General features: G+C 38.6%; 2 protein-coding genes across 9 annotated transcripts in view; both read right to left on the bottom strand.

Moving 5' to 3' along the window:
* LOC108274682 (dpy-19 like 4) overlaps positions 1-1,559 on the bottom strand; it is a 28,157-nt gene extending 26,598 nt beyond the window's left edge. For all 3 annotated transcript variants that reach the window (XM_053685752.1, XM_053685753.1, XM_053685751.1), the window contains exon 1: positions 1,260-1,559. The gene's annotated coding sequence lies outside the window, so the exon portion shown is untranslated. The remainder of the gene's footprint in view (positions 1-1,259) is intronic.
* A 4,773-nt stretch (positions 1,560-6,332) lies between these two features.
* LOC108275095 (hepatoma-derived growth factor-related protein 2) lies at positions 6,333-21,627 on the bottom strand. 6 transcript variants are annotated; one of them, XM_017485680.3, is made up of 13 exons: positions 21,108-21,627; positions 20,952-21,029; positions 20,751-20,816; positions 20,594-20,662; positions 19,442-19,531; positions 18,597-18,689; positions 16,887-17,009; positions 15,129-15,221; positions 13,889-14,065; positions 11,766-11,864; positions 8,751-8,855; positions 6,981-7,063; positions 6,333-6,910 (listed from the first exon to the last, which is right to left on the bottom strand). In XM_017485680.3, the coding sequence occupies exons 1-12, from the start codon at positions 21,130-21,132 to the stop codon at positions 7,026-7,028; spliced, it is 1,056 nt and encodes a 351-aa protein (XP_017341169.1). In that variant the 5' UTR covers positions 21,133-21,627; the 3' UTR covers positions 6,333-6,910; positions 6,981-7,025. The 6 variants fall into 6 exon arrangements, with proteins under 6 accessions (XP_017341169.1, XP_053541650.1, XP_053541651.1 ...); XM_053685675.1 differs by lacking the exon at positions 20,594-20,662; XM_053685676.1 differs by lacking the exon at positions 15,129-15,221.
* Positions 21,628-22,064: the final 437 nt, after the last annotated feature.

Consider the following 22,064-nt stretch of genomic DNA (forward strand, 5'->3'; position numbering starts at 1 on the left):
TTGAAAAAAGTGCCTGGTAATGTTTTTGCTTCTCTCCCTTTACCTGCAGAGAAACCTACTCCGCTTTTCACCAGGTGATACAGTATTAGAAAATCCTCAACCCCAGGAAGGTTGGAGATGCCGCCATTGGACCTCCCACAACGGTGATAGCCATCGCTCTCACAGCAGTACTCACTGACTCTCAACCGCAGTGGATTCATGCCATTAGACGGAAACAGTGTCTGACCAGAACCAGCTCGCTAGTGAAAGGAGAAAATTCACAATCAAGCAGCCATTAGGGGGCCTCTTCTTGTCTCACCTTAACACATACAGATTGTTTTTTTGTATTAGCCTTGAGAACACAAGTAATGACTCATGTCTGGGGGGAGTGTGTGCAGGTCTCAAAGCACTACTTGAATTGTTCTCCGCTTGATATATCGCTTTGCATGTATTTCCTCATTTGTAAGTCGCTTTGGATAAAAGCGTCCGCTAAATGAATAAATGTAAATCTGCTTTCTCTCTTAAGAATTGTAACCCGGGGATTCACAAATCCTAACAGTGTACATCAACCAACTGTTTTTTTCCCCTCACACTTTTTACTTTATTAAAATATTACACTTCATAAGTACATTTTAAAGGCAATTAAATTATATACTGATGTAAATCTTGTGCTTTATTACACATTTTGGCCGTGAGTGTAAACACAGTAAGTTTGCCCAGTGTTTCTGGGGACAAAATGGGAGTGGGTTCATTTTGGGGTGGGGGCGGGGCTTCGGGTTTACATCCGGATACAGTTACACCTCAATAAGACATGTTGGTAACAGAATAAATTGGTTGGTAACACCTAATGTTGGATTTTTTGTTTAAAGCAGATAGCAGGGATATATTGATATTTCACCACTTTTGAAATCTGCGTTATTTTTAAGTCATAATGAAGTAATAAAAAGTCAACTTGTCCTTTTGTATATATTAAATTGAGAAAATGAGCCAAGCACATGAGACTTCATGTTGGCAGTTTTTTAATCTGGTTTCACATGAAACCAGAAAAAGGTACTAAATAAAAAGTTTAAAAAAAAAAAAAACTGATTCTTTTTTTTTTTACACTAACTGAACACAAGCTAGCTTTGTGTTAGCCATATGTGCAAAAACAAAACAAAACAAAACAAAACAAAACAAAGGACAAAAATAATCCTTCACTCCGGCTGTCTGTAATAAATTAGACCTGATGATTAATTCTCAGTAAGGATCACGAGTCTCTCTGTAATCTCTGTCAAACTTACCGCACATATAATCAGGTTTATTCTTCACCCCAGCAGCTCCTGCAGCTCCTTCATTCCTCTTCTCCACTGTATCTGATGCTGAACAAGTGAAAGGACGACTGGACAAAACAATCCTCAAGCCTAGAACAAAGTATCAAGCCGCAACATTTACAGCAGAGCGCAGGATTATTCTGCTTGCTTTCCTACTTAATAAACCCCGACATGAAAGTTCAACAAATGAACACAAAACTAGAGATTAATAACTTCCTCCAGCGCTCTGCCTGCGCATAAAGTTTGCAGCTTTCTCAGCTACGGATTGCGACGAAGGACAAAAAAGCTCTTTAACCAACGTTCGCTGACGGAGTGCGTTTCTGATTATCATCTCTGCGCAGGAAATGCGCAGCTACATCGATTCCACTCATAAATCATACTGTATACAATATACAATTACTGACTGTAATTATATCTGTCAAGTCCTGAAGCTACCCTGTCCATCAGTGGAAAGGAACCAACACAGGATGGACATTATTTGTTTTGGACATGGATGGATGGTATAATTGTGTTAGTATGGCTAGATTATTGTTGTTTGTTTTGTTTATGCACTATACTTATTTGTTTCACATTTTTTTCATTGTATTCATGATATCTGAAAATGTTTGTTTTTTTTTACCACTACTGTAACACTGCAATTTCTCTCAGGAGATCAATAATGTATCTACAGCACCCTCCACTAATATTGGCACCCTTGGTAAATATGAGCAAAGAAGGCTGTGAAAAATTGTCTTTATTGTTTAACTTTTTGATATTTTGTTCAAATAATTCACAAAAATACTCTGCTCTCATGGATATCAAACAATTGCAAACACAACACAGGTTTATAAAAATATATATCTTTGTTAAATATAGTTGTGCAACAATTATTGGCACCCCTATGAATTCATTTGAGAAAAAAAAAGTATATTCTCATTGATATTTTACATTTTTAGTACACCTGGGTGACTATGAACAGGTAATTGTTCAACAAAGCTGGAAAATTGCAGAAGTTAGTTGCGTCTTGCGGTCAGAAAGTCTCCAAAACTGCAATCCGAAGTCACCTACATCACCACAAGTTGTTTGGAAGGGTTTCAAGAAAAAAGCCTCTACTCTCCTCCAAAAACAAACTTGAGCGTTTTCAGTTTGCCAGACACTACTGGAACTTAAAATGGAATTGGGTTCTATGGTCAGATGAAACCAAAATAGAGCTTTTTGGTAATAAACACCAGAGGTGGTTTTGGTGCGCACAGAGAGGTAGCCATATGGAAAAGTACCTCATGCCCACGGTTAAATATGGTGGTGACTCTTTTATGTTTTTGGGGCTGTTTTTCTGCCAGAGGACCTGGACATTTTGTTAGGATACATGGCATCATGGACTCTACCAAATATCAACAGATATTAAATGAAAACCTTACTCGCTCTGCCAGAAAGCTAAAATGTTCCGTGGTTGGCTCTTCCAGCAGGACAATGATATAAAACATACATCAGAATCAAGACAAAAATGGTTTACTCACCACAAAATCAAGGTCCTGCCATGGCCATCCCAGTCCCCTGACCTGAACCCCATAGAAAATCTGTGGGTGAACTGAAGAGGAGAGTCCACCAGCGTGGACCTCGAAATTTGAAGGATCTGGAGAGATTCTGTGTGGAGGAATGGTCTCAGATCCCTTGTCGTGTATTCTCCAACCTCATCAGGCATTATAGGAGAAGACTCAGAGCGGTTATCTTGGCAAAGAGGTAGCACAGAGTATTGACTAAAAGGGTGCCAATAACTGTTGCACACCTACATTTAACAAAAATTTTTTTGTTTTTTTAACAAAAATTTTTTTAAAACATTTTTTTTATAAACCTGTGCTGTGTTCGCAATTGTTTGATATCCATGAGAGCAGTGTATTTTTGTGAATTTTTTTGAACAAAAGATCAAAACGTTAAACAATAAAGACAATTTTTCACAGCATTCTTTGCTCAAATTTACCAAGGATGCCAATATTAATGGAGGGCACTCTATCCTATCTATATATCACCTCTCCCCCACCATATTTCAAAAACAAAATATACAGTTTAATATTTAGGCATCCAGCTCAGATTATATGCTGTTAATAAAAATCTGGAAAAAAGGATTATTTGAGATTTCTTCTCAACTAAGCGCAACATCACCACCACTGGTCATTAGAAATATACAGAGAACAGTATGAAGACTTGAGTCTGGGACTGATTTCTTTCTATCCCAGACTATAGTTTCTTGCACCTTCTCAGTGATTGTCGTTTCAGTTGATTACACTTAGTGAAACAGATTTGATCTCCATCTTCAGCCTGCTTCGATGAAACATCCGTAACACAGTATCAGAAGTGGTTGTTAAGACGCAGGTGAAATACAGTCTCGGCTGTAAAGAACATGAACATAGTGCATCCCTTTTCCCCCCAAAAAATGCCTTTGTAGGAAAAAAAAAAAGTAAATTAAGCTCACATTGTTGAATCAAAGTACAAATTACACAAAACGACAGACAACAGAACTGTAAGTTTAGTGCATCTTGGAGGTTTCTGTTTGTTTTTAATAGAAGGCGTTGCAGCTTTTCCATTTCGCATTTTCGGTATTCAGAGGAAATACAGATTTACAGACTATTTACAAATACTTAAATTATAAATCATGAATACAGCTACCAATTTGTCTTTGAGTGTGTGTAATAGTTCCTTATTATAGCATCAGTGAGACCCTGAGAGATAACATTACTCAGGCTTCATTGTCGATGTATTAATACCTATAATGCAGAAAAGATGGGGTCGGCTTTCATTACATTACTTTACATTACATTCAGCAACTTTAACACTACCTTTAAAAACTACCAGTATGGCAAAACACCTAAATATCTACAGTATATCTGCAGTTTATTATGATTATTATATAGTTTAACAAACTATTGTGTTGTTTTGCGATAAATAAAAGATGCATCTTGCGTATTTAATAATTGTTAAGTGATATAACCACTTGAAGGAGGGATTTTTTAAAAAAGTCAACAAAAAAACTCAGTTTAGAAGAGAAAGCTTTAGCAGCTCCGCTAGCTACAATCTAATTAGATATGAAACCATTCAGATTTCTAACACAGCAAACCTAGCCTCTAGTGTATGTGCAGTTTAATAATGTGTGATATAATACTAACAATTAATTCGATCATTTATTTTCGGTAGCCACTATCCTGGAACCGGAGCCCGGCGTGAGGTGGGGATACACAAGAGATGGTACATCTGTGCATCACAGCGCACCAACCATACACACTGTCACGCACACCTAGGCACAATTTTGTGTAATCCATCCACGGATGGGTATGTTTTTGGATTTTTGGACAGTCAGAGGAAACCAGAGAACATGCAAAGCTCCACAAAGACAGTAACCCGAGCTCAGGATCGAACCGGGAAAGTTCTGATATAGCAAATGGTCCAGAAGCAGAAGAACAATCAGTTCAGGTGGTACAGTCCCCTCTGTACCTACTGGAACGGCAAGGCAAATTAATTTGTTTGTGCTGTACACCAAAAACATTTGGGGTTTTAGATCAAAAGATGGATATGAGATGAGGGATTAGGATTTCAGCTTTTATTTCCTGGTATTTACATCTAGACGTGTTTAAACAACATAACCTTTTGCATCAGACCACCCAATTTTTAGGCAAGCAAAAGTATAGGAAAAGATAAGTCATGAAGTAAATCAAACTGACATCGCCAAACTGTTGGTTTCTTCTTTTGTGATGATTTTTCAAGCTTTTACCGCAGCTTCTTTCAGTTGTTTGTTGTCGTGAGGTTTCTCTCTTCAGGAGGTTCTAAATCCTTCCACTTTCCCCCCACTGATGAAGTCCTTTGTTGAGTTGGCAGTGTGTTTTGGATCATTGTCTTGCTGCATGATAAAATTCCTCCTTATTAATCTTCATTCATTTCTCTGTAAATTGGCAGACAAATGTTCCTGTAAACTTCTGAATTCATTCTTCTGCTACCATCACAAGTGACATCATCAATAAAAATTAGTGAGACTGTTCCAGAAGCAGACATGCAAACCCAATCCATAACAGTTCCTCCACCATGTTTCACAGATGAGCTCGTATGTTTTGAATTATGAGCAGATCCTTTCTTTCTCCACACTTTGAACTTTCAATCACTTTGGAAGAGCTTAATCTTGGTTCCAGAACTTTTGTGGCTCATGTCTGTATTTCTTTGTGAATTCCAACCTGGCTTTCTGATTCTTACTGCTGATGAGTGGTTTACATCTTGTGGTATGGCCTCTATATTTCTGCACTTGAAGTTTTCTTCAAATGGTGGATTGAAATACCTTTACCCCAGCCCTGTGGAGGTTGTTGGTGAGGTCACTAACTGTTGTTTTTGGGTTTTTCTTCACAGTTCTTACAATGTTTGTCATCAGCTGTTGTTCTTTTCCTTGTCCGACCCATTCAGTGGTGTCTGTTGCTCAGTACAACAGTGGTTTCTTTCTTTTTCAGGACATTCCAAGTTGTTCTATTGGCTATGCCCAGTGTTTGTGCAGTGACTCTGATGGATTTTTTCTCCCATAGACAGCTCTGTGATCTTCATGTTAGTTTATCCTTTTTAACAACAAATGCAGTCTTCACAGGAGAAACTGAAAGCTAAAACCAAGAGTAGATGCTCAGAGCTATTTATTGTTTAAGCAAGCAATCAATCAATCTAACAGGACACACCTGGGTAACAAGGAAACACCTGTCAGTCACATGTTCCAGTATTTTTTGCTCACCTACAAAATTTTGTAATCTGATATAAAGTGTGCTGTGTTCTATATTGTTGAAGACATTTACATATAAATATCAGGAAATAAAAGCTAAAATTCAAAACTCTCTTCTCATATTCATCTTTTGACCTCAAACCCAAATGTCTTAAGTCTACAGCAAAAACAAATGAATTTTCCTTTTCTTTCCAATAGTGTCGAAGGGGACTGTATATAGCTTTTTGCTAAAGCTTGACATTTATATTAGAGCCGAGTGACAAAATGGTATGGTTCGGTAAAGAAAAAAGCGGTGAGAGGCAATAACCACAGAGTTCCTACAATTTTCATTACAAAGTCACTGATGTAATTTATTTTTTTAAGCCTTTAGATTGTATTGACAGCGGGAATATTTCATTTGTTGGGAATTCCAACAATCTGATCTGGTAAAATCACATTAAATCACAAGAAACTAAACAACGGTCATCAAAAAACAAAAAGAAAACTACTGTACAGCGTTCTCCACATTTATCTCTCACACCACTGCGTTTATACTTGTGTACACGTCAATATTATCAAAAAACACATTTCATTTCACTTTCCTTCCTAGAAACTATGTAAATAACATTTAGTGACTTTTTTTTGTTTGTTTTAAAATACAAATCAAAAACCATCAGCGTACACGATGTAAAAGGCCGAAGCCTGGTTAAGACCATACAAAATTTAAAATGCTAAAACAATATAAAAGAAACTACTTCAAGCTTTTCAATGTGTTATGGAGTGAAAGGGATTCACGTTTCGGGGTTTAGGAGTTCAGAAAATGCGACGTTATTCCTATACATAAATAAAGGAATGAGCACAGAACTACTGATCCACAGAACGGTGAAACAAGCGAGTCCTCTTCTCGTTTCTTCTGTTAAATCTGGGAAGAGAAAACACATTGTTATACAGAGAAAGTGTGAGTGCTGGAGTGTGAGACCTGCGACACTCACTCGTGTGCGAGACGTGTTGTGTTGTGTGTGACTACTGCCAGGCTCTCAGTGTGGACGCTCGTCCTCCTCGCTCAGCTCTCTGTCTGCATGAAGGGAAACAGAGCGTGAAATTGTCCCTAATTGAGACGAAGCAGCTTTACAGTAATGTACATTTAGATCCTTAATGAGCATAACAACGGCGTTAGTTGAAAGTGGAAAACTGTGGAAACGGTGGAAAGGAAAAACTCTCCGAGAAGACATGAGGAACAACCCATGAGAGGAACCAGGCCTCAAAATGGAACCTACTCTGGGTTGACACTGGATAGTGTAATTAGAAAACACTATAAAAGACAGTCTGTCTGAGTGTGTTTACGGGATGTTCAGTATGCGCGGATGAGAGAATAAGGGTCATGGGATGAGCACACGACAGCATTTATGAGTACAGCAGCAGCTCTTAGAAAGTATACACTAAGTGTACAGTATCCAGGGAAGACATTATTCACTCTTTCTCTAGCCGTTTGACTTGCTGTACAACACTTCAGTTCATTTTCACTTCCTTCTCACACTTCAGTTCAGTTTTAAAGAGTGAATAATTCAATTCCATGCAAATGTCAAGGAGAAAAAAAGGAAAAGTTGCGAGCACAGGAAACAAAAATAACTTTTAAAATGCTCACTCATGTCTTTCACCCCTGCTGAAAAAACCCAATAGAAACAGTCATATAATATGTAATTGTTCTAATGAGAATTGCACTGATTTTAATGGAAGCTGTAATGGGTCTCTACTGGTAATCTGTTGCCTTCTATTGGTGGCATATTATGTCTAGTGGATACCATTAAGGATCAAAAAGCTTCTTTAGGTTAATAGCTGACGGTTTGTAATGGTATTTGTATTGGAAACCATTAGAATGTCTGGGGACATCTTTGCACAACGTAACTTCTTTGGTTAAATTATCAACACGGTGGGGTTTTTTTTAAATTTTTTTTTTTATACAGCACATATTTCACACACAAAGGCAATTAAAAGTGCTTTACATAAGTACATTTAAAAATGAAGACACTCGTAAGGAAAACTGCATCTTTTATACGCGAGATATATGGAGTACTGTTTCAGACGTGTCACATCCGTATCGCAAACAATTCACATATGGATATGGCATATGTTTTTTTTCCCTCTTAATGATGTCATAAGAGCGTGGGCGGAGTCAAGTATCAGAGGAGGCGGGTTGAAACATCAGCAGGTAACACGTGATTATTCTCACCTGTGTGGTGTCACGGAGCGGTTACTTACATGTGCTTCGTTTGTCCTTAAAGACCTGACGTGAGCCAGAGAGAGGCGGTACTGTCAGCATCGGCACAACCAGTTAGGAAATGAAAACTAAACGGAAAGCGAAGAGGTGCCAATATCCGCCCGTCTCCTTCCTACATTTCTACAGATGTATTCCTAAAACAAGAATCTCTATATATTTTTTGTTCTAGTTCACGTCTTGTTCTAAATACGATGTGCTCTGCGATGGTCTTTAAAAATTTGTTGAAAATGTTTAGTCTCCTACAAGAGTTTGTCCATTTCACATCCATAACGCTGATGAATTAAAACGTGTACATCAATGCAGGTTTAAAAAATAAAAAAAAGATTTCTCTGCCTTATCCTCAACACATGCACACAGACCCATTGATCCTAAACTTGTCACTTATGCGAGACATTTTGTTAGCCAACGTGAGTGTAAACGTCACATACGTAACGCTGGAGTCATCCTAATTAGACGTCAGAACAGCACTCGGACCGAGACTCACCTTGTTTGACTGTGTCCTCTTCTCCGTTAGCTCTCTTTCTAAACTTATCCTTCACCTTCGCTGCTTTCACTTTCCTCACCAAGGGCTCGTCGTCTGAACTGGCATCTGCATAGAGCAGGCATGTGAGGAAAAAAAATTTAAACAATTACACCATCTTTTATTGCACGTTCTGCTTTATTTCTTTAAAAAAAAAAAGAAAAATTAAAACGTCAGAGGAACAGTTCTATTAAGGGGACACAAGCTCATTTCAAATCCGTCCAAAGAATCTTAGAAGACAAATAAATTTTGTTTGTGTTTTAACGCCATGCCAGCTTCTATATCTTGGTGAGTCTTCTCCTATTATTAAAAACGTGTGCGTCATCCTGGAGTGACCTGTTCGACAGCGGGTGTAGACGATCTGGTAAGTAGAGAAACGTTTTCTTTTGCCAACAATAGGGCTGATTTCATAGTTTGTTCATAGTGCATTGGTCCCACTCAGTTTGAGACAAATAAATAAACAAAATGCAATACAGAACCAACACCGTAGTCTTGATCTGAATAAACAAACAGCTAGTGATGACCATCGAATTAACCACTTCACTGGTCCAGTATTTTTACTTTCTGTTAATTGTTTATAATAAATAAACAAACAAACAAACAAACAAATAAATAAAGTCTTCTTTTCTGTTCGTTAATTAATTTCCCTTATATATCACAGCACTGTTGAATTCTCGAATCGGACTGCTCACATGTTCGCATTTGTTCCAATATGCTATTGTTTCTATAGTAACAGCTCGTTCACACGGACTTGCATGGCAAATGCGCCACGTGATCCGACCTTAATAATTAACAGTGTGTAGTTTAATTTAGGTAAAGCTTTCTTTAAATACATGTTTATGGAACATTTATGGAAGGAGTCTCCAGTGCCAGCGATTCTGAGAAGGGAAAAATAAAAATTAAGCGAGGCTGGTGAGGGAATGAGTGGTTATAGCTGCTACAGTGATAACAGGACCTTGTGGACATTTGACAACATTCAATGTAACTATAAACGGATAAAAAGTAAAAGCCATGGTGCTCTTTAATAAACAGATAAATTGTTAGCATTGCTGTGGTATATTTATTTATTATTTACACACATATGCTTATATATGTACACACATTACATACACATTTTTATATATATATATATATATATAAAAATAAATAATGTATATGTATGTATATGTGTGTATATATATAAAATGTGTGTGTGTATGTGTGTGTGTGTATATATATATATATAAAATGTGTATGTAATGTGTGTACATATATAAGCATATGTGTGTAAATAATAAATAAATATACCACAGCAATGCTAACAATTTATCTGTTTATTAAAGAGCACCATGGCTTTTACTTTTTATCCGTTTATAGTTACATTGAATGTTGTCAAATGTCCACAAGGTCCTGTTATCATCTCATGATGGGTAAAAGCAAAGCGCTAAAATATATATATATATATATATATATATATATATATATATATATATATATATATATATATATATATATATATATATATATATATATATATATATATATATTAGTGCTTTGCTTTTACCAATCATGAGATGGTTCTTGTGTGACACCTTGGTAACAAAAAGTCTTTTTATAAACCATCAATTTACTAACCCAGCTGATATTAATTTGCACAGATAGGGGGTATAATTACTTACGGATTTCAGCTGGTTCCTTGCCTTGGAAAACTGCTGTCTTAGCGTGTTCAATACTTTTTTCCTATGTCATTCCACTTTATTACACATAACTTTATTTATGGACTTTATTGTTGTGGATTCTTTATATTTCCAGATTTCTTGAGTTAATACTGATGTCTGGTGAAAATTTCATATGAATAATGTCTTTGGAAATATATTTACCGAAAAACATGTTGACGTGTTCAATACTTATTTCCCCCGCTGTACACACCACCGGGCACAAGTTTCTACATCTCTATAGCTCTGACGATGTTAAACATGACAGGATTTATGAATACACACAACCGGTCCTATCTCTCGACTCACAACTTGACTCGAAATGTTTCTCATGATCTTAAAAATGATTAGATGATTTTATTATTATTTTAAAATGTGGGGGGGGGGGGACGATACATTAAGAGCCAGGGGTGTAAACTTTTGAACAGGATGATCTGTGTAAATTGTTATTTTGTCTTCTGGGAGACATGCATGTATCATATTTAGCTTCTGAAGGGAAGTACTAAATGAAAAAAAAAAAAAGATCTTTAAACAAACTAATAATTTACATTGATCATCCTGTTCAAAAGTTTACACCCCCTGGCTCTTAATGTATCGTGTTGCCTTCTTGAGTAAAAAAAAGTGTTTGCACCTTTTGTAATAGTTGTGTACGAGTCCCTCAGCTGTCCTGAGTGTGAAAAGATGGATCTGAACATCATATAGCCGCTGTTGGAAAGGGCTCAAATATGCAGAAGATGCTGGAAAAGCAATGAATGTGCAGGACCTGGAGGATTTTTCTGAAGACCAATGGGCAGTTTAACTGATCAGGACAAACAAGGGACTCATGAACAACTCTCACAAAACAAACACAGTTGTAGATCACCCAGATAACGACACACAGTGTTAATAATCAAGCGTGTGTAAACTTTTGAAAGGTGTAATTTTTTTTTAATAAATACAGCCCTTACCTTGTCTTGTGGACTATATGTAAACATATGTTATGTGAAATATCTTATTCAAGACAGAACTAAATAAACAACAACATCAGATTTTTATGATCGATCTTATTTTGTTAACAGTATTAAGATTGAGCAGATTCTGCAAGGGGTATGCAAACTTTTGGGCACAACTATATACATACATGAGGAATAAAACACTTCGGGATGTTTCGCTGTTGGTACTCCATCACTGATGATTTTCCTCTAACAGCACACTCTGTCGTGTTGATTTATTCCTTACTCATTTGTGCATTTGATCAAATGTGACTGTCAGGACATAAAATGTATCGTCTTGCGGGGACCGTTACCTGCCGCTGGTCTCCTGCCTCTCGCAGTCTTGCTCTGCTCTTTCAGTCTCTTCATCTTATGACTCAGAGGCTCCTCGTCTGAGCCCTCCGCTGCACACTCTTAACCACGTGCAGGAGAGAGAGAGCGCGAGAAAGAGAGAGAGAAAGAAAAAAAAGAGAGCGAGAGAGAGAGAGAGAGAGAGAGAGAGAGAGAGAGAGAGAGGGGAAGAGAGAGGGGAAGAGAGAGAGGGAGAAAGAGAGGGAGAGAGAGGGAGAAAGAGAGAGTGGGAGAAAGAGAGAGGGAGAAATAGGGGTGGAGAGAGAGAGAGAGAGAGAGAGAGAGAGAGAGAGAGAGAGAGAGAGAGAGAGGGAGGGGAACTGGGTGATTACTGTGCAAGTTCACTCTGCCTACCGTTAGCTCAGAGGAATTAGCGGTCTAATTCTCAGAATTTTAAAGGAAAGTCACTCATTTCTCCGAGTTTCCAAGAACAATCTGCTTTTAGTGCATTACTCAGAATTATTCCAGCCAGTTTCTCGAAATGCTTACCTTCTTCATGGAACAGTTACAGTATTCGTGGAATGATAAATACAGACACATCAGGACTGAATTATAAAGGCTAAAACCATAATTATGATCATTAATATCTCTTATCTAACTCATTTAAGAATAAAATAGGAAACAGAGTTACCTTTCTCATTGTGCATTATAACAGACACACATCTCTCTCTCTCTCATACACACACACACAAGCAATGTGTCATTTAGTTTTGTCATTTAAATCAGTTTGTAAGATATCTGTAAAATTATATATGATTGTTAAATATTTTTAACGGCACCTTTAATTGAAGTTTAAAACCGCTTTCGATTTATAACTGTTATACACGGCATAGCCACTAAATCTGTCAAATAAAAAAAAATAGATTATATACACATGCTACATTCATTTTATAATACGTTTTACTATTGGTTCTAGCAAGTGTATTATTTTGTCTTTCACATGTCTGTTATACTTTCTCTCAGTGCACGAAGCAAAGAACTGAATCGAAATGAATGAATGCACCAGAATGGACCGAAACAGTACATAAGGTTAGTCAATTTTGCACGTACAATTAAGCGAAGCCCTAATGAGTAATATCTGACTAACTGTTCGTCACTCATCACCAAATATCACATGTTAAATACAGCTGAGGTCACACGTTTACATACACCTTGCAGAATCTGCATAATGTTAAAAAAATAAATAAATACATTAAAAAAAAAGAGGGACCATAAAAACTTCATTGTGTTGTTTATTTAGTCCTTCCCAGAAGAAGTTATTTCACATAATAGATGTTACATAAAGTCCACAATACACAATAATAACCAAGTTTACACAAATGAACCAGTTCAAAAGTTTACATACGCTTGATTATTAATACTGTGTGTTGTTACCTGGATGATCAACGACTGTGTTTATGTTTTGTGATACTTGTTCATGTCCCTTGTTTGTCCTGAGCAGTTAAACTGCCCACTGTTCTTCAGAAAAATCCTCCAGGTCCTGCACATTCATTGCTTTTCCAGTATCTTCTGCATATTTGAGCCCTTTCCAGCAGCGACTATATGATGTTGAGATCCGTCTTTTCACACTGAGGACAGCTGAGGGACTCGTACACGACTATTACAAAAGGTGCAAACATTCACTAATGCTCAAGAAGGCAACACGACACATTAAGAGCCAGGGGGGTGTAAACTTTTGAACAGGATGATCGGTGTGAATAATTGTCTTCTGGGAAACGTAAATATCTTATGCAGTTTTAAAGGGCAGTACTAAATGAAAAAAATAAGATGTTTAAATAATATAATTTACATCAATCGTCCTGTTGAAAAGTTTACACCCCTCTGGATCTTAAAGTATCGTGTTGCCTTCTTGAGCATCAGTGAATGTTTGCACCTTTTGTAATAGTCGTGTACAAGTCCCTCAGCTGTCCTCAGTGTGAATAGATGGATCTCAACATCATATAGAGACTGTTGGAAAGGGCTCAAATATGCAGAAGGAAAAGCAATGAATGTACAGGACCTGCAGGATTTTCCTGAGGAACAGGGCCCCCCCATCTTAATTCTTTCCACAGTTTAGTATGAATATTTATTCCTAGTCTGTTGTTACCTGCTCTGGCTGTACTTTTCTGCTCTTGGCTGTGTGCACGTCCGCGTGCCACTGCATCCTTAACGTCTCTTTCAGACATCCTCTCCACCAGCACCACCGCCTGCTTCATCTCTGGCTCGCTCCTCTTCCACGGCAGCTCGCTCAAGGGCTCGTCATCCGAGCTGTCGCTACACGGGGCTGCGTACAAACATAATGGAAAAACGTTCAATTACATTTATATCCGTTTTCATTCATTTAATTAAAATAGCCCAGAACATCATAATCTATGTACAATATGAATTCTACATCTCGATAGTTCTAGTGGTATTAAAAATGACAGGATTTATGAACACACACTACCGGTCAAAACTTTGTGGACACTCGACTGAAATGTTTCTCATGATCTTAAAAACCTTTTGATCTGAAGGTGTATGATTAAATGTTTGAAATCAGAGTTGTAGACAAAAATATAATTGTTTCATTTCTTTCATTAGAAAACTAACATTTTATTTACAAAAAAATATTTTGTTTAAACGGACGACTCGGAGCAAAATATTCTGAAAAGCAGCCAATAAGAGTCCAACGTAGGTGGGAACGCCTTTAATACTGTTTAAAAAGCATCTCAGGGAAATTCCTCAAGAAATCAGTCCAGAAAACGCCAAGAATACATTTCTGGAAATTCTAGACAAAAACTGGGTCTACTTTGAAGATGCTAAAATACTAAATTATTATTATTATTATTATTATTATTATTATTATTATTATTATTTTTCCATCACAACATAATTCCCATAGTTCCATTTGCGTTACTCGAGAGTTTTGATGACTTTTATTATTATTCTAAAATGTGGAAAAATTTTCCCTCGTGCCATCCAACACAACTACTCGGCTAGCTAAAGAGGGGGGGAAAAAAAAAAAAAAACTTCGCTAGCTAGCAAGCAGGTTCTGTAGGGTTCCGGTTACCAAATTTGTGAGCATATAATTTTCATATCAGATCGTGATAGGTTCGAGTCATCATTATTTGCCATGGTTTACTATATCAAGTGAAAATATAGGCAAAATAATAATTTTTTGTCCTTTCCAGGGTTGAAACTGTCTCATTTTATTGGCAACTAAATTTGTGTTTTAATTTCTGAAAATAAAATGATCCTACCAAGACAAGACTGAACAATAAAACCTTGTTCTTTTGTGTTTTACTTCTGCCCATGTCTCTGTTCGCTTCAGAACCTGGGACTGAAAACACAATCTAACAGCCGCGTACCTTTTCCTTCTTTCTTGGCGCGACCTCTCCTTTTAGGCGTCGTGTTCACAGCTGGTGAATGTGCCGGTACTTTCTTTTTCGACTCGTCCTTACCTATGAGAAAAACAAACCTTCGCTGTGCAAGATGTTCGTCCGCTAATCTACAGAACCGTGCTGAATATTACACACACAAAAAAGCGCACCTTGATCGATGGTTTCAAATTTACCTGACACTTGTGTACGACGCTGCACCTGCTACACTCGTCCCAGCACCACACCGCCACTGTACATTCGAATTAACTTGGAATTGGGAAGTTGGAGCTTAACGGATCTAAAGCAAATACTAGTAAAGGAACGAAGTGCTACTTTGTTTACTGTTGACGCTGTGAGCAGTCGTGTTGATTCGACATCACTCGCTGAATTTCAGGAGACCTTTAAGACTAGGAATTCAGAGTTGAGGAGGCGTTTACTTCTTTTTTTTTTTTTTTTCTACACTTATGTCAGAAACACAGCGTTACGCGGCATATCATACCAGTGACACTGTGCTAACAATCTGCTCAGTGCTCGTCCCTAACTGATGGAGAAAGAAGAAGATAATACCAACAGATGAGCTCAGAATTTGGTCCTACAGAATGACCCAATATGGTAAGTTAACCTGATAAAATGGTGAAGTGTGTAAGCACAAGAGGAGCTGTTGCTAATAAACTGGCAACCAAGTGCAAATTAAGGTCATCCTTTATAGAGGTAAATGTACACATGTCTAGGTGCCATGTCATTGTTCGGTATTAGTATTATCGGCTCCTTTAACGGAGCTTGGGCTGGATATTTAAGCAACTTTGGATAAAGTAAATAAATGAAAATGTCTATATTTTTTTTGGATTTTTCAATCTGAAGATTTTTTTTCTTCAGATTGAACATAGATCGCGAGTTCAAATCCTGACAGCACTGCAGCTGTCCTTAACCGGGAGCTACGACAACCGACAAAATCGGCCGTGCTATCTGGGATGAGGGATGGCGTTACTTTCTCTCATCTGTCAATCACAGCAGCAATAGTCAATCATGGGTATCTGTGAGCTCATGTATGTGGAAGAGGGCAGAGAGCGCTGTCCTCCAAGCATGATGGTCCATTGCATCGGTGGGATAAAGTCCAGAACAAACTGATAATTTTCCTTCCCAATCATCGATCAGGTTTTGTAATTTGTTTAAGAGCGAGAAAAATCACCAGACAGCACTTTATACACTAACGAGTGATAAACCGGCAGCTGTTTTTAAGAATCGGCCTACGTTTACACCATTTTGAAAATCCAAAACGTTACATCTTTCAGCGTCTTTACACAGCACAGAGACATCACCATACTACAAAAGAAAATACATGTTTTAATCGCATCTAATCATCATTTCTCATAACTCATGCTCGAATTGGTGACAAAATGTTAAAAAGTCATGACGCCGCCTCCCAAACCCCTGACGTTACTGGTTGTTGGTTCCAGACCTGTAGCGTTTTCATTCAGAACTCAAACTGTGGAAAAGCACTGAACTGCTCAAGACCTGAAAACCATCACCAGCAACTTGACTTCAGGTATGCAGGATTTATTAAGGTTGTTATACCTCCCACTTCTGAGGGCAAGCAGGAGGTTTATCAGTAATAAATAACCTCGTAATTCTAATTTAACCAAAATACACACAGCGTGGCCACTTTCCTCACGAGTGTACATTTAAATTGTTTAAACCTGACTGCAAATGGTTCCGCTGTAATGAAGCAGGACTCGTAATCGCTACCTTTTTGTCCTCTTCTCTGTGTGGCCTTCACTGGCGACGGCGATGGCGAGGGTGATGAATCTCTGAGCTTTGAGGCCTTCGTCACAGCTTTACGCTTTTTTGGGCTTCTGGTCTTCTTGGCATCTATAAACAGAGAAGCTATTATATTCCTCACATATCTTTTAATCTCAAAGATTAAGGAGTGACGGTGATGCAAATCATCGTTGTTACAGAGTACTCTCATGTTTATGTGCTCAACTCGACAACGTGGCTGTAGTACGCAGGTTTAAATGAATATCGGGCAGGATGAATTGAATGTTTATTAATTAGACAATCAAAGCCTGTTTTTAAATGCTATTTTAGTAACCGCCTCCTGGTGGTAATATTAGGCAGGTAACATTTGAAGGAATGACTGAGTTAATGGGGAGGGAGGAATTGAAGAGGTGAGTGTTGGGAGAGAGTAAATGAGGGAGTAATTAGCAAGGGGGAAGTGAGTGAGTGAGTGAGTGAGTGAGTGAGTGAGTGAATTACTGAGAGAGTGAATAAGTAAGTGAAGGAATGAGGGAACACATGAGGAGTGATTAAGAAAGTCAATGAATGAGTCAATAAATGAACAAGTTAAAATGTTCATATGAACATATGAGGGAGTGACTGAGTAAGTGACCAAGTGATCAAGAAAGTGAATGAATGAGTGAGTAAATGAATAAGAGAAGGGGGGAAGGAACATATGAGGGAGTGACTGAATGAGTAAGTGACAAAGTGATTAAGAAAGTGAATCAGTGAGTGAGTAAATGAATGAGTGAGGAAAAATATGTGGGAGTGATTGAGTAAATGAATAAGTGAAAAGTGAGGGAATACATGAGGGAGCGCATGAATGATTAAGTGAGAGGGGGTGAATGGATAAATAGGTGAGTGAATGAATGATCTAAGAAGTGGATGAGTGAGTGAACTTATGAGAGTGCAGCTGAGTGAGTGAATGAATAAGTGAGCAACTGCATGAGTAAGAAAATACATGAGTGAGTCAGTGAATTAATGAGAAAAAAGAATAAGTGAGAGAGTGAGTAAATGACTGAGTCAGTGAGTGAGTGAATGAACGAGTAAATTAATAAGTGAGAGTGGGTAAATGAGTGAATGAATGAGTAAAGGAATACGGAAGAGAGTGAGTAAATGACTGAGTCAGTGAGTGAAGGACTGAGTCAGTAAGACAGTGAGTATGTGAGGGAATGAGACAGTGATTCAGTAAGCAAATGAATGAAATGAGCCAGTGAGTGAATGAACAAGTAAATGAGTGAGTCAGTAAGTAAATGAACCTGCGAATGAGTGAGTGAGAATGAACTGGTGAGTGAATGAGTCAATCAGTGTGTGTGTAAATGAGTCAGTACATGAATAAGGGAGTATACTAGCCGGTAAGTCAGTGAATGAGTGATTAATTCACTAAATGAGTCAGTAAATGAGCCAGTGAGTGAATGAATGAGTGAGTCAATGTATGAATGAGTGAGTCTGTGTATGAATGAGTATACGAGCCGATAAGTGAATCAGCCAGTGATTCAGCCACTAAGTGAATCAGTAAATGAGTTGGTGAGTAAATGAGTCTGTGAGTGAGTGATTTAATGAGTCAGTGTATGAATGAGTGAGTATAAGAGCTGATAAGTGAATGTGTCAGTGAGTGAGTGAATTAGTGAGTCAGTGTATGAATGAGTGAATATAAGTCGATAAGTGCAAAACACACACCTTCAGGCTCTTCTGTGTCAGCCTTCTGCTTCTTCTTCTTGATAATCATCGTCAGCGGCTGATCGTCTTCAGATTCTGACTGCTTCCCCGCAGCTAATATTTTTTCAAATGATAAATAGAGGAGTGCAAAAGTTTGAGCACCCTTGCTTTGAAATGATGAAACCAACATGACATTTGATGTGTAACTTTTATTATAAACCCACAACAGAAATGTTCAAAAAGTATGCGTGTTAATATATACAATAACAGGAAAATTATCAAAAGGATATTTTATAAAAACAGACTTTTATTCCACTTTTCTGTAAAGACTTTTTCAGTTATATAATCTGGCAGGCTTTTCATTTTTTTCTAATCAGCCACGTCTGACTCTGAGGCACCAGAGCAGAAAATTTTCACAAAATTCAAATGTGTCATTTATATCCATCTTTCTGATAGACCAGAGGAAACATATTTAAGCTTTTATTTTTAAAATACTATACAGGTATACTTTTTTAGAACACCCAACCTTCAGTCTTTTATTTAGTTTAGGAGCTTCAAATTTTATTAGGGCATCAGATCCCCCTCTCAGTAATAATATGGACAGGAATGAATATTACAAAATCTGTCCCACCCAAAGACACACTCATCCATCCCTCCGTCCCACCCAAAGGCACAGCCATCCATCCAACTCAGACACGCCCACCTGACCCACCCCAGACATGTCCACCGTATTATTTTGATTAACAAGTGATCACATCAGGAAGGTCTGTAATTGCTACCGGAAACTCTCCACTGATTATTTTGGGTTATTAACCAATTTTAAAAAGAACAATATAAAAATGTAAATGAGCTGATCTGATGCTCACCAGTCTCTTTTTGTTTACTTGAGCGCTTCGCCCCCTTTGATTCAGTCAGTTTGCTCAGAGGCTCGTCATCAGAGCTGTGTCCAGGGCACTCTGGGGGAAAAAAAAAAAAGTACATGCTGTATGATTAAACATTTGTCTCATAACTTATAACTCCACATATTTATTTCCCAATAAAAATGTTTAAGTTTCACACCAAGTCCAAATACAAAAACAAAGTTAATAAAGTCAAACTCAGAAATAACCTGATTTCTAGAATGAACAAAAGGTAATCACTTCTTTTAGTAACGGAACAGCACACATCTTTGGAGGGAAAAAAATCGAATGCCCCATGGTTTTAACTTTTCATTCTGTCCCACTCAGACACGCCCATCTACCAATCCGTGCCACTCAGACGCGCCCATCCACCCACCCGTGCCACTCAGCAGACGCGCCCATCCACCCACCCGTGCCACCCAGCAGACGCGCCCATCCACCCACCCGTCCCACCCAGCAGACGCGCCCATCCACCCACCCGTCCCACGCAGACGCGCCCGTCTACCCACCTGTCCCACGCAGACGCGCCCGTCTACCCACCTGTCCCACGCAGACGCGCCCGTCTACCCACCTGTCCCACTCAGACGCGCCCGTCTACCCACCTGTCCCACTCAGACGCGCCCGTCTACCCACCTGTCCCACTCAGACGCGCCCGTCTACCCATCTACCCATCTGTCCCACGCAGACGCGCCCGTCTACCCATCTGTCCCACGCAGACACGCCCGTCTACCCATCTGTCCCACTCAGACGCGCCCGTCTACCCATCTGTCCCACTCAGACGTGCCCGTCTACCCATCCATCCCACTCAGACGTGCCCGTCTACCCATCCGTCCCACTCAGACACGCCCGTCTACCCATCCGTCCCACTCAGACATGCCCGTCTCCCCATCTGTCCCACTGAAAGACAATCCAATTTTTTTAACACCCCACGATTTTAACTTTTACTCAAAAAAAATCAATAAGTTGAACAGTTTGTAAAGAACAGACTTGAAGCAGATATGTTAGGAATAATTTATGCTTAAATGGCAAAAGAAGTTAACAGCGATAAAAGAAGTCCGTATACATATTATTCACAATCATTCACACCTAAGGGCCATTTAGAGCAGCCAATCCACCTACTGTTTTGTGGGACCTGGGAGGAAACTGGAGAACCCTGAGGAAACCCTGGGAAAACCTGGGATGCTGGAACTAAGAGGCAGCGTGTAGATCTCAAAAGTATGCACAAATTTGATCCTTAAATTTAGAGAAATTTATTTTTTATTTTTTTTTTTTTTACCATCCGCAGCAGAGGTGGGCTCTTTAAGGGTTTTCTTTGGTGAAGCATCTTCCATGATATCCGAGGCTGAAAACACAGGTTCGGTTAGTGATATGATTACAAGCGATAATCATAACATAGCACACTTTTGGATTTTTATTAAAGTGGCCGAAGTAAACCATGATCGAAGTGTACAAGAGCATCAGACTGCTTCAGTCTTACGTGCATCTTCTGGACACTTCTTGCCAGGTTTCACCATTTTACTCAGAGGTTCATCATCAGAACTGTCTCCAACCGACTCTATACACACAAACACACACAACAATCAGAGTTTAAACACAATGTGAAACCTGAAAACAAGCGTGTGAGCTCATTTACCATCTCTGGATTGGATTCCAGTCATGTTTGCTGCTGTTCTAGGAGATAAAGCTTCAGCTCAGAGGAAGGTGGACCTTCAGAATAAAGCCTTCAGAGATCAATGTCTAAATTAGCAGGTCATCATCATCATCATCATCATCCAATGCTCAGGTCATTTAACATGTTTGCAGAACCTCACTATATAATTTCAAAGCAGATTAACCGACTAAATTCAAAATGATACAACATGTAACTAAACACTCATATCTATCCCCAAGGTTGCTTCCTAAAACGTGCCAAGCTCACAATTAGGCCTTAATGCAGGAAGCTAAGCTAGCTATTTAGCTCCGTATAGTAACAGCACTCAATTCTAGCGCTACTTCTTTAAAAAAACATATCTCTCATTTGTTTTGTTTTTTTAAACACTAGTTTATTGTCTACATATAATCGCATGAATCATAAACGTTTCCATAACCAGGACAGAAATGTTGACGCATAATCCACACAAACGACGCCGCCATACATTCAAAGGATGCCTTCATGCGCGTTACAAATGCGCAACATTTGCGCAGATACACACCAATCAGCCATAATATTAAAACCACCTACCTGATATTGTGCAGGTCCTTCTTGGGCCACCCAAACATCTCCAAGCATGGACTCCACGCTGAGACACAAGGTGTGTGGTGTTAACTTAATGCATTTAAGCATTGACTTTTTCAGCAGTTTGTGCGACAGTAGCTCTTCTGTGGGATCAGAAAGGTCAGGCTAGTCTTCATTCTCCACACACATCAACGAGACTTGGGTGATCATGACCCTGTCACCGGTTCACCGGGTGTCCTTCCTTGGACCACTTTTAATATGTACTAACCAGTGTTTTGGACATGCTCTGATCCTGTCGTCTAGCCATCATAATTTGGCCCTTGTCAAAATCTCTTGGATCCTTTGGTCAGCTTGTCCATTTTTTCCTGCTTCCAG

Source organism: Ictalurus punctatus, chromosome 14 (assembly GCF_001660625.3).
Source record: "Ictalurus punctatus breed USDA103 chromosome 14, Coco_2.0, whole genome shotgun sequence".
Classification (NCBI taxonomy): Eukaryota; Metazoa; Chordata; class Actinopteri; order Siluriformes; family Ictaluridae; genus Ictalurus; species Ictalurus punctatus.

Excerpts from the sequence above, each read along its gene's own strand:
- LOC108275095 (XM_017485680.3), bottom strand. The coding sequence starts at position 21,132 with ATGACTGGAATCCAATCCAGAGATG. Across the intron at positions 17,010-18,596 it reads TGACACAGAAGAGCCTGAAG|ATGCCAAGAAGACCAGAAGC; the intron begins GTGTGTGTTTTG and ends CTCTGTTTATAG. Across the intron at positions 8,856-11,765 it reads AGGCAGGAGACCAGCGGCAG|ATGCCAGTTCAGACGACGAG; the intron begins GTAACGGTCCCC and ends TGCTCTATGCAG.